Source organism: Ochotona curzoniae, unplaced genomic scaffold (assembly GCF_017591425.1).
Source record: "Ochotona curzoniae isolate NIBS_2020 unplaced genomic scaffold, NIBS_Ocur_1.0 contig_1014, whole genome shotgun sequence".
Lineage (NCBI taxonomy): Eukaryota > Metazoa > Chordata > Mammalia > Lagomorpha > Ochotonidae > Ochotona > Ochotona curzoniae.
The window spans coordinates 47,377,554-47,392,087 of NW_024464920.1; the positions used below are offsets into that span (position 1 = coordinate 47,377,554).

Sequence of the window (14,534 nt, forward strand, 5' to 3'; positions counted from 1 at the left end):
CCAATAGTCTGCCCCGGCATGCAGAAGTTTCTTACAAAATGAAATATGCAGTTAGCACACCACCCAGAAGTCCCCTCTTGGGTCCTGCTGTCAGAAGAGAGAGCTGAAGGTTGGTGGGGTTCACAGCCGCTTGGCTCCCAGCTTTGCAAATGCTCCAGTGACCTCAGGAGCGAATGGTCGGGCAGCACGGGAGAGGCCTGCAAGCCGGGGCACTGCCCAGCAGGAGCAAGCAGCCAGCGTTTCAGACAGGACTCATTGGACTAGGTCTCCAGGGAGCAGCCTTGTGAAAACTGCAACCACAGGACCCAGAACTGCAGCATGGCACCTGGAGCCGCCGTCTGCCACACCAGCATTCCATGAGTCCTGGCTGCTCCACTTCCTGTCCACGTCCCTACTGGTACACTTGGAAAAGCAATGGAAGATGCCTCAAGTGCTTGGGCTCCTGTTCCCACGTGGGAGTTCCTAACTCCTGCCTTCAACTTGGCTCAGTCCTGGCTATTGCAGCCATTTGGGGAAAGACGGAATGCATAGAATCTCTCTCTGTCTCTCTCTGTCATTCTCTGTAACTCTAACTTTCAAACATTAAAAAAAAAAGTGTCTCCTAGTTTTAGCAATGGAAGTGCCTATTTTTAAGCAATAGTGTTGCCCCTTGTTTCTAGTCAAAAAACTTCACTGTTCAAAATTCCCCTCTGTGGGGCACCGGGCAGATCATCTTCCCTGGGGTAGGGATGTTGTCTCCCCCCCACCCCCACCCCCGGCGCCTTTCCCAGGCACTCTTCCTTCCAGCCTCCACAGAGCACACACCTGCCCACCAGGAACCATGCTAAGGATGCACTGCCCACCTGGTTCTCCAGACCAGCCCACAGTGGGGGCTCCCTGGTTCCCATCTCCGTCCTCCCTCTTCCACCTGCAGTCTCCAAACCTCTCTCTCCATCAGCGCCCTCCTCCCCCAGGGACCCACAGCCCTGTCCACCAGGCAGAGTCTGTGAGCTCCTCCGCCTCCCTCTGTCTTGGAAACCCCCGGTGGAAAATGGCCAGAAGTGCTTTGATTTGTAGGCAGTGAAATGCGCGTTCACATGGGATCTCAACAAGCCCACGGGCATGCACATTCAGAAACACACACACACACACACACACACACACACACACACACACACACGACTCCAAATGGCTTTGCGCTGCAATAAATGGTTCCTTCTTCGTCTGTTCCTCTCCACTTGCTTCAAAAACTCCCTTACTCCCTTTCACTTTCTATTTCCCTTTGCCAGCCAGCCAGCACGGAGGGGCGGTCTCAGGGCCGACTCTGGCTCTGCCCCTTAGAGGAGAGGAAAGACCTCCCATGACCCTCCCATTTCCTGTTGGAGCAGCAAGAAGGTGGAGCAGCACTGCGAGAGTGGAAGTCACTCAGAGAGAACAGCTTCCCCGGACAGAGCCCTGGCAACAAGAAATGCAGCCCTGGAGGTCCGGAGAAAGAACGGGGCCGGGAGCAGCCTCCCCACAACACAGGAGTCCCCAGTACAGGTAGCCTGGCCTGGGCATCAGGCCCAACCCCACCCCCGTACACACACCCCAACTCTGCAGCTCCAGCTTTGCCGTTAGCCCAGCTACGCCCCACCCTGGGCCTCCCCTTCCACCTCTCCCCTCTCCCACCAGTGGGCATCCGCAGCATCCAACATCCCTTGGCAGAGCAGCAAGGGTGCTCTCTCACCTGCTGGCACTTCTTACTGGCCACTCTGGCCCCACCTACCCCAGTGGCGGGTGGGAGCTGAACTGAGTCTCCCTTCTACGCCTTGCAGCTGTGATGCAGGTAGTTCTGTGTGTGCACTTTGATGGGGTAACTGCTTCATCAAAATCGAAGAAGAGGCCGGGGTGCGGCACCTGGGCAGAATGTCCCCAGTGAGGGCCCCAGCCTGAGCAGTTGGGTCCTGGTCACTCTCCACCTTCCAGACTTACCAGTATCATCACTGTGGAATGCAGGCGATTATGCCGGCTAACGCGCTCTTAGTACAATGAAACAGCACAGAAAAGTTGGATCCTAACCCCAGCCCCCATGCCACCCCCATACCCGGGCAAGGTGACAGGGCCTGGCTGGGCTGAGAGGGTCCCACAGTTCCGGGATGTGTGCAAGCCCACCCGTCCCCACTTTGGTTCTGAGCCTCTCTGCTCCTGGATCCACAGGTGGTGAGGTCCCCCTACGAATACTAGAGATTTAAAAAAAAAAAAAGTTTCCTGGAAGATACATAGTATGGAACAGCCACAGGTGGATTTCAAAACTGTTTCAAGGGAAACACCAACTTGTCTTAATTTCTTTTTTTCCATCGATGAGTGTGTGGGCTGCTGTGCCTGTGAATTTAGGGTCTGCCCTGATATCAGAAGCAAGAGGGCAGAGGTGAAAGGGCCTTTTTTGGGAGGGTTACATTTTGCTCATTTCTAAGGGACTAAGGAGTAATGCACAGGAAAAGCCTCAGGGTGGTATGCATTCGGGGACAGGCTGCCTCAATGCCCTGGGGGTCCCTGGAGAACCAGCGTCCCTATCTGCGTTTCCATTTTTCTCTCCAGCTACTTCCAAAACTGGACAACACATTTAGATGAAGAAAATTTTTACTTTAACTTCTGCAACTTGAAAAAGGCCAAGGATCGGAAAATCACCTTCCTGTGCTTCCAGGTGGAGGGAGCCAGCACCTTCTCAAAGGGGGTCTCCAGTAACCAGGTACAGGGGGGCTAGGGACGGGAGTGCCATGCTCACCTGCAGACAAGATATGCGGCATGGAGTGTGTTTCCTTTGTGTCAATAAGAATTTGTAGGAAAGAATGAGCTAGACTGCTCACATCCCACGTGTGAGCTCAGCCAGCTGAGGATGCAGACTGAGCAACGCAGGCGATGCCAGCTGCAGGAAAGAGCATTGGTAGAAAGCTACAACGCGTTGTGCACCTGGCCGTTAGCTGCAAGGCCGTTAGCCTGGCCTGCCCCAACTCAGTCCCGAGTCCCCCAAAGCAAGGGTGTGGTTACCTGCAGATGGGCACACCCCTGACCTCTGCACCCCCACCCCCCCCAGGATAAAATCCAACAACAGGTGCACCCAGCAGTTGCCAGAGCAGGTACCATCCCCAGCAGTGCCTGCCCTGACAAGCGGCCACACCTGGGAATGTCCACCTTGCTCCCCACCCGACCCGCTATCCCAGAACTTCAGGCTCGCTCCTCAGAATATTTTTGGGGGTGGGAGCAAGTCATGGGATGGGCAGGCCAGCCTCAGAGCAGGGTCCTAAGAGCCGAGAGTCTGCACAGGGACACTTGGCAGCGTTGGGGGTAGGACACAGGATGAAGAGAAGATTACTTTTAATTGGTATTTTTAAAAAAAAAGGCAGGGTTTTTTTTTTTGTTTTGGAATATACATTTTCACTGACTTTTTGAAGAGCCTGCCTGTGTACTCCGCACTTATCTAGTACCCACAGTTTTCTGAAGTCAGGAGGAATTGGGGGATCGGCTATGACACTTGCCATATGAATGTGACATGGTGTCCATTTAACAGCCTTCATGGGATCACTGTTTTTGTTTGTTTTTTTTTCTTTCCTTCCCATGCAAGTCTCTGACATGAGCCATACATTGCACACAATCTGCAGGTCTCAGATGAGAGGTCATCGGGGTCACAGCTCCCATCAGCGACCCATAGCAGACAGGTGGCCAGCTGGCCAGTGCACAGGCAGGGCGGGCAGGTTTCCTTGTTAAACAGATGTCTAGGAGAGTCGGCATTAGAACTGAAGGGTTAGGGATAACCGAGGGCAGAGTGGGAGATGCCTGGTGCTCCAACCCAGGGCCCCTCACTTTTCCCAGATTGGCGGGCTCCATGTGGAATTGTCCTTCCTCTCGTGGTTCGAGAACAACCTGCTCTCCCATGCCCAGGGGCAGTACCAGGTGACCTGGTACCTCTCCTGGAGCCCCTGCTGCAACTGTGCGCAGGAGGTGGCCAAGTTCCTGGCCACCAACAGGAACGTGAAGCTGACCATCTTCATTGCCCGCCTCTACTACCCCGAGAGGCGGCAGAATCAGGTGGGCCTTCGCCAGCTGGTCAGCCAGGGCGTCATGATGAAGGCCATGTCTCTCCAAGGTGAGCAGGGTGGAAAAGTCGAAGACCAGAAGGCAGGGGAGCCAGGAGCCGAGGCCTGGAGACGGGGCAGCCCTCACGGCTGGCTGCTCTCTCAGACTTTTCGCAGTGCTGGGAAGTGTTTGTGGACAACCACGGAAGCATGTTTAAGCCTTGGGAAAATCTGGATGAAAACTACAGCTGGCAGGCCGGCAACCTGGATCAGATCCTCAGGTGAGCAGCTCCCTGTGCAGCAAGCGTGTGTGAGGACACGGATTCTGTCCCCGGGTGTGGGTGCAGGGTGAATGTGAAAACCAAGAGGTTCCAGAAGTGTCCTCCAAGAGCGACTCGAATTTCCAGACATAGAAATGAGTCAGGGCGTCTAGGAGGGATTGCCAGGAACAAGTGCAGATTTCCCATAGTTCTGCTGGCAGATGTCTCCCCCACACACTCCTCCCAAGGGGTGGTCTCTTCCAGCATCTTTCTGGGATAGTGGTACTCCCAGGATGGATGCTGTGAGATTGGCCAGAGCCCAACCAAAGGGCCTGAATCACCCCTTTCAAGGGTCTATGTCCAGATGCATTCTCCTGGGGTGCCAGGGGTTAGATTGACCACACATGAGCTTACAGTGGCCAAGGGCTTGGGGCATGGAGGACTCCTTGCTAGACCTTCCCTTGTGCTCCCCGCCCCCCACCCTCCTACTTATCCCACTGGCGTCCCCAGAAGCCCAGCTCGGGCAGGAACACAGCCTGCAGACAGGGAGGAGACAGAAGCCACAAGGAACCAACAACACAGTCTGTCCTTCAGAAAGATTGTGGTGAGGAAGGGGAGCTGGGGAACTCGAAGGGTGAGACCCCCGGAAGCTTCTTCTGTCACATGGCCTACTTTTCAGATTTATGTATTCATTCAAGGGTAGGGATAGGGGAAAGACAGAGAGCTCTTCCATGCCCAAAGGCTTGCACCAGTTGAGTCTAAGCCAGGAACCTGAGGCAGGTTCTCCCACGTGGGTGTGGTAGGGAGCCAAGCACGTGGGTCGTCACTTACTTACGTCCAGGAAGCAGAGCATCCAGGAACCTGGCCACCCCAACACATGGTGCAGGTGGCGGCCACGGCAGCAGTTTCACCCAGGGCACCACGACGCCCTGTGTTCCGCTTCCTAGGACTCACTCACCACATTGAGGGGTCCTGAATGCCGAGCCCTCTGAGGTCACCTGATTCTGCCCACCCTACCCCGCCCCAGACAGCACCTCCACATCCCAATTTGAGGACTTTTTCAGGTCTAGCCCCCGACTAAGTCCACTCTGCCTACACTGCCACTCTCTGTCAAGCATGACCTGGCTGGGCGAGCAGAGGAGGGCCGTGAGCCGCAGTCACTCTGACCCCCAGGACGTGCCCGTTCCCCACCCCCACCCTTGGCTGCCCGGCTCCTGCTCTGGGCTTTCTTGAATCACCCCAGCGTCAGGGATTATTTGGTCACCTGAGGGGCAGGTGGACCTAAGTGGAGGAATGCTAGAGCAATGCCTCCAACCCATTGTGGGTGTGGGAAAGGACCTGGCTCATTCTGGAACCTTCCATGGGCTGTGGCCCCAGGACATTATCACAGAGGAGGCAGAGGGGAGCACATTCCTTCAGACCTTCTGCCCAAGTTCCCACCCTTTAGGGTCAACCCATTGCTACCGACGTTCGTGACCTTGACAAGTCACTCCAGGGGCCAACACCATGCTGCAGTAAAAGCACAATGCATGTGCGATATATACATTTCCTTGGCCCCAGCAGAGGCCCCATTACTGGAAATGAGCAGGAAGTAGTCCTGCAGGTGCTCGCATGCTGTTGAGAGACTGAATGCTGAAGAGGTCAAGTTGCTAGGCCCACACACCTTGCCCTACCCTGCCAGGGGCCTTTCCAGAACCGGACACCTGAAGGGGTGAAATAGGAGATCCAGGGCTGGTTATGCTGTGCATGTCCCTGATGGTGCCCTCAGCTTGAGTTCTTACCAGCCACCCTGTTGTGGGGGCTGCTGCCTGCTAAGGCAAGGCCACACTCCAGGAATGGTGTCCACCCTCTCCATCCCCATCAGAAGACTTGCCAGTTGGCATCAGAAATGTCCCTGGTTGAGCCCATGGTCTTCCTCTTTGGAATAACAGGTATCGGAAATGCCTTTCCATTGGCAGGAGTAGCAGTGGTGGCTGGAAATGTGGGGTCGTGGCGGTCAGTGGTACCCACTGTCTATGTGGTCAGGAATAGCACCCTCAGCTGGATTCTCCGGTCCCGACACAGGTTCCAAGGCCCTGTGATCACCTGGGTCCAGGCAGCCACGTCCCGTTTCCCTTCGTCTTGTGTTCTAGCGACTCAACTTCCAACCCGTTCCAGCTCCCTACTAATGACCTGGGAAAATCAATGGAAGATGGCCCAAGTGCTTAAGCCCTTGCCACTCATGTAGGAGACTCAGATGAAGCTTCTGGCTTCTTCTGGCTTCAGCCTGGCCCAGCCCTGGCTGTTGTGCCACTTGGGGAGTAAACTGGAGGATGGAAGACCTCTTTCTCTATATATAGCTCTGTAGTCTCTCCTTCTATAGCTCTGTCTTTCCAATTAATATATCATTATTGAGCCTGCCCCAGAAGCTTTGGAGCCCCAGCCTCTGTGTGCCCTCAGCAGGCTCTGTGGTGGCAGCCAAGGGGCCAGGCCTATTGTCCTGGCTTCTGGATGAGGTATGCTGGGGGGGTGGGTGGCACCGCACTGTGACAGCACTGGGGTCTGGATGAGGCATGCTGGAGGGTGGCACCACACTGTGACAGCACTGGGATGTTGTCATCCCCTCTCACAGTTCTTAGGTGAGAGCTCCAGCTGAGCACCCCATCAAGCTACCTGCTGCTGCACACCCCGGGAAGCAGCAGACGACAGCTCAAGTGCGTGTGTCCCTGCCACCCACGTGGCAGGTCTGGGCTCAATTCTTCTGAGCTCCTAGCTTTGGCCTGGTGGAATCCTGGCTATTGCAGGCAATTTGAGGAGTGAACCGGTAGATGGGAGATGGGAGATTATGTCTCTCATCAGTAAACTTTAACCAAAAAAAAAAAAAAAAACAAAACCAAAGATAAAAACTGAATTCTCTATGGGGTATAATGACAAGAGGAGAAAAAAATATGTGAGTCCTTCAGTCCAGAGTCCCGCTCACAGCGCCATCCTGCGGACAACAGCTTCTCTGGTCACTGCCTTGGGCAGTCACGATCACCAACCACATGCCTGAGTGGGGTAGGGCACAGAGTCTGAGCACCCCATCTCTGTGCCACTGCTTCCCAGAGAAGACGTGTTGGGACTTCCAGGAAGGGCTGAGCTGCCAGCCAGAGGGAGGGGATGAGTCCAGGAGGGGCAGGCAGCTGTGTATGCAAGGGGCACACCCACAGTTCTTGAGAGTCCCACCCCACTGGCGGGCATGACAGGTGCAGGGCATCCCCCATGCAAATGGCCTGGTAGGCAGCTGCTGTTGGAGATAATGTAATGTATGGGACCGAGGCCAAATCCCCTGCCTACTACTCTTGCAGTCCATCCCCCCACCACAACATTCTCTTGCCAGTAAGGAAGGGCCTCCTCACCTATGCTAGGAGCCACTTGAGCCACTTCAGGGAGGCTGAAGGGGATGGGTGACTGCCAGGTGTGTCCTGCGTCTTCCTGCCCCACAGAGGTTCCTGGAATCTGCTCAAAGAAGAGACCTTCTGTCTCCACTTCAACAACCAGCGCCGGCTGCCCAAGCCCCATCCCCGCAGGAGGTGGTACCTGTGCTACCAGCTGATGTCGCCCAGAGGGGACCTGCTTGACAAAGGCTGCTTACAAAGCAAGGTGTCTTGGGCGGTCGGGGGAGGTGCATGATGGCATCCCAACCCCTGGGGGGCTTGGGATCCTTGTCCAGTTCAGACCAAGCTGTGAGCACGTTGGGCAAACTGAATGAAGAGAAGGTAGGAAGCTGGCCGGGGTGGGAGCTTTTTAAGCACGTAGCCAACAACAGCCCTCGTTTCCAGCCCTGCCTTCAGTCACGTGGCCTCTGGCCTCAACCATCCACGCCCTTCCTCCATCCTTTCTAGAAAAAACGCCATCCAGAAATTCGCCTTATTTGCCGGATCCTGTCCATGAGGCTGGACCAGGCACAGAGATACCAACTCTGCTGTTACCTCTCGTGGAGCCCCTGCCTGCAGTGCGCTCAGGAGCTGGAGAAGTTCGCCAGCAAGCACAAAAACCTGGGCGTGCACATCTACACTGCCCGCCTGTACTGCCATTGGCTCAGATACTTCCAGAAGGGGCTGTACCTGCTGTGGAAGTACCAGGTCCTGGTGACTGTCATGGGTCTCCAAGGTAGGAAGTCGGGGGCAGGAGGGAGAACTCCAAGGAGCAAGGGTGGAGGGGCAGGGAAGACCCTACCTCCATGGTGGCTGGTGGCTGTGAGTCCTCTCCTCACCCACGCCCCGCCCCCACTCTCACTTGCTTCTCTGATCCCATCTCAGAGTTTGATGACTGCTGGAAAATCTTCGTGGACCAGGAAAAGCCTTTCCCGGCCTGGCCGAAGCTGCAGCAATGCAGTGACAAGATCCAGAACCGGCTCGATAGGATCCTAAAGGGGAGCTGCGTGCCCGGGCATACGCCCACCCGCCCCTAACTGCCTTGCCTCACTCTCCCTGCCCTGCCCCGCTCCCCACGTCTTCCCAGGAGACCCCCTGCTCTGCCGATCTCTGCCCCAGGGCCTCTGCCTCCTCCATCCCTCCCACACTTGTCATCTCTCTTTCTGGCCCTGTCTTTTCATCCCTTGCTGCCTACTCACCCCTCTCTCGGCTTGTGCAGGTTCACATTAATTAGTGCTGCCTAATTTCTCTCTCTCTCTCTCTTTAGATTTATTTTTCTGGGAGGCAGAGTTAAAGAAAGAGAGGCAGAGATATCTTTCATCAGTTGGTTCACTCTCCAAATGGCCACAAGCCAGGGAGGGTCAGGCCAAAGGCAGGAGCCCGGAGCCTCTTCCGGGTCTCCCACATGGGTGCAGGGTCACCAGGCTTTGGGCTGTCCTCGACTGCTTTCCCAGGCCCCAAGCAGAGAGCTGGATGGGAAGTGGGGCTGCCGGGATTAGAACCAGCGTCCCTGTGAGATGCTGCTGTTGCAGACCATGGCTTTACATGCTACATTATTGTGCCAGTCCCAGAGAAAGAGGGAGAGACAGAGATTTTCCAACTGCTGGTTCACTCTCCCAGCTGTCTGCAATGGCCAAGGGCGGGGCGGGCTGAACCCAGGGCCCCGGAACTCCATCCAGGTCTCCCATGTAGGTGCAGACCAAGCACTTGGGCTGTCCTCCTCTGCTTTCCCAGGTGCACTAGCAAGGAGCTGGGTGGGAAGTAGGGCAGCCGGGACTGGAACTGGTGCTCATGTAGGATGCCAGCGTCCTAGGCAGAGGCTTTACCTGTCATACCACAACTCTGGCCCCCTAATTTCTCTTCCTTGCTCCACAGGTCTGGAGTCTGAATGACTTGAATGATGCCCTCAGTGACCTCAGCCTCAGGCAGTGACTGCACCTGGCCCTGCGGCACCCACGAACTCCCAGACAGCTGCCCCTTCCCTGCCAACTCTACAGGCACCCAGTCCCCGAAGACCTGCTGTCCTCCCTGCCTTCCCGTGACTGTTCTCTTTTGTTTAATAATTCTTTCTTTTGTTCGGGGGCCCAGCGCGGTAGCCTGTGGCTAAAGTCCTCACCTTGCATGCTCCGTGATCCCATATGGGCATCGGTTCAGGTTCTGGTGGCCCCACTTCCCATCCAGCTCCCTGCTTGTGGCCTGGGAAAGCCATCAAGGACGGCCCAAAGCCTTGGGACCCTGCACCGGCGTAGGAGACCCCGAGGAGGCTCCTGGCTTCGGATGGGCTCAGTTCTGGCTGTTGCAGTCACTTGGGGAGTGAATCAGTGGATGGAAGGTCTTCCTCTCTGACTCTCCTCCTTTGGTATATCTGCCTTTACAATAAAAATAAATAAATCTTTTTTAAAAAGTTTTCTAAGTGGCTTCAGAACTTTATCATTGAGAAACATAGAGATGATTTCAAACTCTGAAAAACCTATGCTATTTTCTAATAATCATGTATTTACCTCATCTATCTACATATCTTTATGTACCTATCTAGATAGATAGATAGATAGTAATAACATAGTAATAATAATAAATAAGAAAACAATGGACAAGAAAATCCCCTGTTGAGCCTGGGACCTATTTTGTGACTTGTGTGTCCCTTGGTCCCGTCTTGCTGTCTAAAATTGATATGAAGACATAGAGTGGAACTTCACTGAGCAGAGGTGCTCTGCAAGAACAAACGCCAGGCTAAGCTCCCACGTGGGTGCATTTGCAGTCCTGGTTGCTGCTCTGCTTCCCATGCAGCTGCCTGCTGATGTGCATGGAAAAGCAGCAATGGTCCAGGTGCTAGGCTTCTGCACTCATATGGGAGACCCACATGGAGTCCCTAGCTCCTGCTTTTGTCTGGTCCAGCCTTGGCTATTCTGGGAGCAAACCACTGGATAGAAATCTCTCTCTGTTCGTCTGTCTTTCTTTCTTTTTTTTTTTTTTAAGATTTATTTTTATTATGTTTTTATTGGAAAGGCGGATATACAGAGAGGAGAGACAGAGAGGAAGAGCCAGGCTCTTTACACTTGAAGCTTTTGCCACGAGGTAACATCAGCTTCATGTCCAGAAAGTGCTGATGGAAGGCCAGTTCTTCATTAAATGTACAGGGTTCTAGGTACGACTTCAAGCTGTGGTGTCAGGGGCCAGCTGGACGCGCGAGACTGCCAGGTGGAACAAGGCAGAAAGTCAAGTCAAGGGATTCCACTTAGAAATGTTTTCTGTGTCACCATGAAAATAACTCGCACAGCAGCAACAGTTTTAACAATGAAGCCAACCACAGTGACAGAGACAACCAAAATGTTCAAGGGTTTGTTCGAACTACTTTTAGTATTTAGGCCTTTTAACCAAAATGTTGGAAGGCCTGAATGCTGGAGGTGGTTTGAATAAGTCAGAAGCAGCTTGAATTTAAAGTAAAAAGGAGAAGTTTTACAAATAACTTGGGCCCCACCCCCAGACTCAGGCTGTAAGGGTCAGTGGCCCTGATAAGAGTGAACAGCCACATGTCCTGTGTTTCACAGATAGTCACCTATTGCTTTGCACCTGTAACCCCTTAACTTAGAGTGTTTTCGGTCTTGTCATGATGAATAAGGGCTTGAGGCATTTCGCAGGCCTTTAGTCTTGCCTGTATTTGATTGGAGTATTTTGTATTTTCTTTAAAATAATTGGAGTGTTTTTCGCGGGCGCAGGCTTTGCTGTAACGGCCATACTGGCCTATAAGAATCTGGCTTGTCCCTGGCTCGGGGTCTTGCTTCATCCACCAGTCCGGTCCTGCGTGTCCCTGTGAGGAGCTTGACCCTGGCTAGCCAGCTCAATAAACTCTGCTTGCTGATTGCATCCACGTCTGGTTCTTTGCTATCCAACGCTGGGACCTGGGACCGTGGGACGATTTTGGACCTAACAACAGTAACAATGAATTGAGCCACAATAATATTAACAGTAACACTAAACGTGACCAATAGTAGCAACAATAGCAGCAATGGCTTTCAAATAAACAAAATCAATCTTTAAAAGGAAAAAAGGAATGGAAGTTTGGGTTTCCTGATTGTAGGGAAGCCAGATGGAGGCACCCCCGCACTGCCCAGGCAAGCTCTGAAGAGGCTCGGTCAAGGTTGGTGCTGCGGCAGAAAGGAGGTCCAGAACATCAACAACAGATCAAAGTGAAACTGCCCTGAGCTAACCTCAGCGGATCACGCGCACTGATGCACGGACGTGGGCTTGAGCGACTGGGCGGTCCCACACACCCCAATGCAGCGGTCCCTTCACCTCCATCTTTCCTCGCAGCAGCCGTCGGTGGACCGCTCTGCACTGAGCACCATGCCTCCTTCAGTGTGCTGTTTCCCAATTCATGGTGTACCTCAAGCGGACTCTTTAAAGCATTTCATTGTGCCTCAATTTACTCTTAAAAAAAAATACATGGGGCCAGCTAGATCTCTGCCTGTGGCGCCAGTATCCCCATACGGGCACCAGTTTGTGTCCTGGCTGCTCCACTTCCCATCCTGCTCCCTGCTTGTGGCCTGGGAAAGCAGTAGAGGGTGCCTCAAGTCCTTAGGCCCCTGTATCTAGGTGGGAGACCAGAGGAAGCTCTTGGCTCCCGGCTTCAGATCACATCTTTCAGCTGATGCGGCCTTTTGGGGAGGGAAAGAACTGGTTGAAAATCTCTCTTTCCTCTGTAAATTTGTTTTTTAAATAAAAAAAAATCTTTTAAAAGATGCACAAAACCTGAGAATGATATTGAGGTTTCAAAAAATTAAAATCTCTGTGGCAAAGAGACACGAAGCAGTTCCTGATCCCAGAAATACATGTGATATGTTAACACTATTCTACTTATTTGAAAAGCAGAGCTACAGAGAGAGAGCGAGACAAACCTCCCAACCACTCACTGCCCCAATGGCAACAGCCAGGGCTAGACCAAGCAGAAGCAACCTTGATCTGGGTCTCCCAGTGGGTGGCAGGAGACACCAGCTGCTCTCCCAGGCACATTAGCAGGGAGCTGGATAGGAAGTGGAACAGCAGGGACTCAAACTGGCTCACCTACAGGAGGACAGCATCTCAAACTGCAGCTTGACTCACTGCTGCCAGCCCCCATTAATTATGATTTTGGGGTACATGTGCCTGGATCCCATATGGGCACTGGTTCTAGTACCAGCAGCTCTACTTCCCATCCACCTCCCTGCTTGTGGCCTGGGAAAGCAGTCAAAGACAGCCCAAAGTCTTGGAACCCTGCACCCACAAGGGAGACCCGGATGGAGCTCCTGGCTCCTGGCTTTGGATTGGCACAGCACCAACCGTTGCATCCACTTGGGGAGTGAATCATCAGACGGAAGATCTTCCTCTCTGTCTCTCCTCCTATCTATATGTCTGCCTTTCCAATAAAATAATAAATAAATCTTTTAAAAAATAAATATGATTTCAGGAGCAGCTCCTCTTCATGGTGAAAGCCTTCTGTTTAAATCCCCTCAAAGTGCACCTGCCCATGACGACTCAAGCCGTGCTTGCCCTGGCTGCTGCCGTCTCTGAAGTATTTCATTTCTGTTCATGCTAAGACCCAGGGATGGTTCAGAAGTGTGGCTCACTCTAGACGCCTGAGAAACCAAAGCAAGAGGGTGTAAATGCTGAGAGAGAATCTAGCCTGAGGGTCCCAGGATCCTGGGACGTGAGATGCAAGGTGCAAAGACCCTACACACTCTATCTTAGGGAGGCGGGACAGACGCTGCCGGAGCTTTCCTTTTGCACGTGACCACCAGCAAAGGAGTCTGGGAAAGCAGTCTGGATGTGGGATGGACCATGTCCACCTGGCTGAGAGGCAGCAGTTGGGCCCCGTGTTGTGACACACACAATTTAGCCACCACCTACAGTACCTGGATCCCTGGATACAGGATGCCAATACCGTGGGCTGGAGCCCAGCCCTCCTGCACCACAAGGCCAGCTCCATCAGGGATGTTTAATACCCCCTGCTACATTTGTTGCCTTTAGCCTGCTCAGTGTGTGACCCTTCATTGAGGTGTCCTGTGACACACAGCTATTCGGGGTGCGACCTTGCACCCGGACACGACGCACCTACGCTTTGTAGTGAACCTCCCAGAATTCTCAGAAACTGCTCGGTGGGAGGGAGCCTTGTGCCAGGGCTCCGGGGGACCCAGGGGACCCAGGGGACCCAGGGGGCTTGTGTCAGGTCTCCTCACGGTAGCCTACAGGTCACTCACCTGAGCAGGCAGGTCAGTGACGGCATTGTGGGCGGCTCCTGTCCTCATGGCCGCAGTCGAGTGGGGTCTACCACCTTCTCCACCTGCTGTCGTGGGTCATTGCTTCCTAGCAGAGTTCATCCGCAAGTCTGTAAGCAGCTCGCGGCCTCCAGCCTGCCTCTGCTGCCCAGTCAGCTCTGATGCACCCCTGTGCCTCTCTGGCTTCAGCCACTGTTGTGCCTTCTGGAACCTTCCCTGCCATTTTCACAGGCTGGGTGGCCCCTGCAGGTGTCGCCTGCCTATTGTGTTTTCCCGCCGCTGTATTGGGATTTGAAGAGGAAGGGGTGATAAGGGCTTGGGTTCCATGTGGTCTCTGGAAGCACAGGTATTGGCTGGCTGATCACAGATAAAAACGACAAAGTGACCTGCACAAACGCCCTCTAGTGGTGGGGATGGCAGGTGCACGACCCGGGGCTGCCGACCTGAACCCGGACGGTCCTTCTCTTATCTCTCCGTCCTCCGATCTCCCACAGTCTCGTTGCACCCAGGAAGCTCCTGGAGCGCAACATCCGACCCCTGAGTTAGAGCACACTGGCTCCAACTCCCACCGACGGCCCCTAAAAGCTGGGACTG

General features: G+C 53.9%; 1 protein-coding gene across 1 annotated transcript; it reads left to right on the forward strand.

Annotated features, from left to right (window-relative positions):
* The first annotated feature begins 1,369 nt into the window (after positions 1-1,369).
* Positions 1,370-9,719, forward strand: LOC121160443 (DNA dC->dU-editing enzyme APOBEC-3-like). The gene is made up of 8 exons (XM_040986239.1): positions 1,370-1,521; positions 2,560-2,710; positions 3,832-4,105; positions 4,201-4,315; positions 7,759-7,915; positions 8,158-8,425; positions 8,575-8,687; positions 9,565-9,719. The coding sequence occupies exons 1-8, from the start codon at positions 1,448-1,450 to the stop codon at positions 9,619-9,621; spliced, it is 1,209 nt and encodes a 402-aa protein (XP_040842173.1). The 5' UTR covers positions 1,370-1,447; the 3' UTR covers positions 9,622-9,719.
* The last annotated feature ends 4,815 nt before the right edge of the window (positions 9,720-14,534 follow it).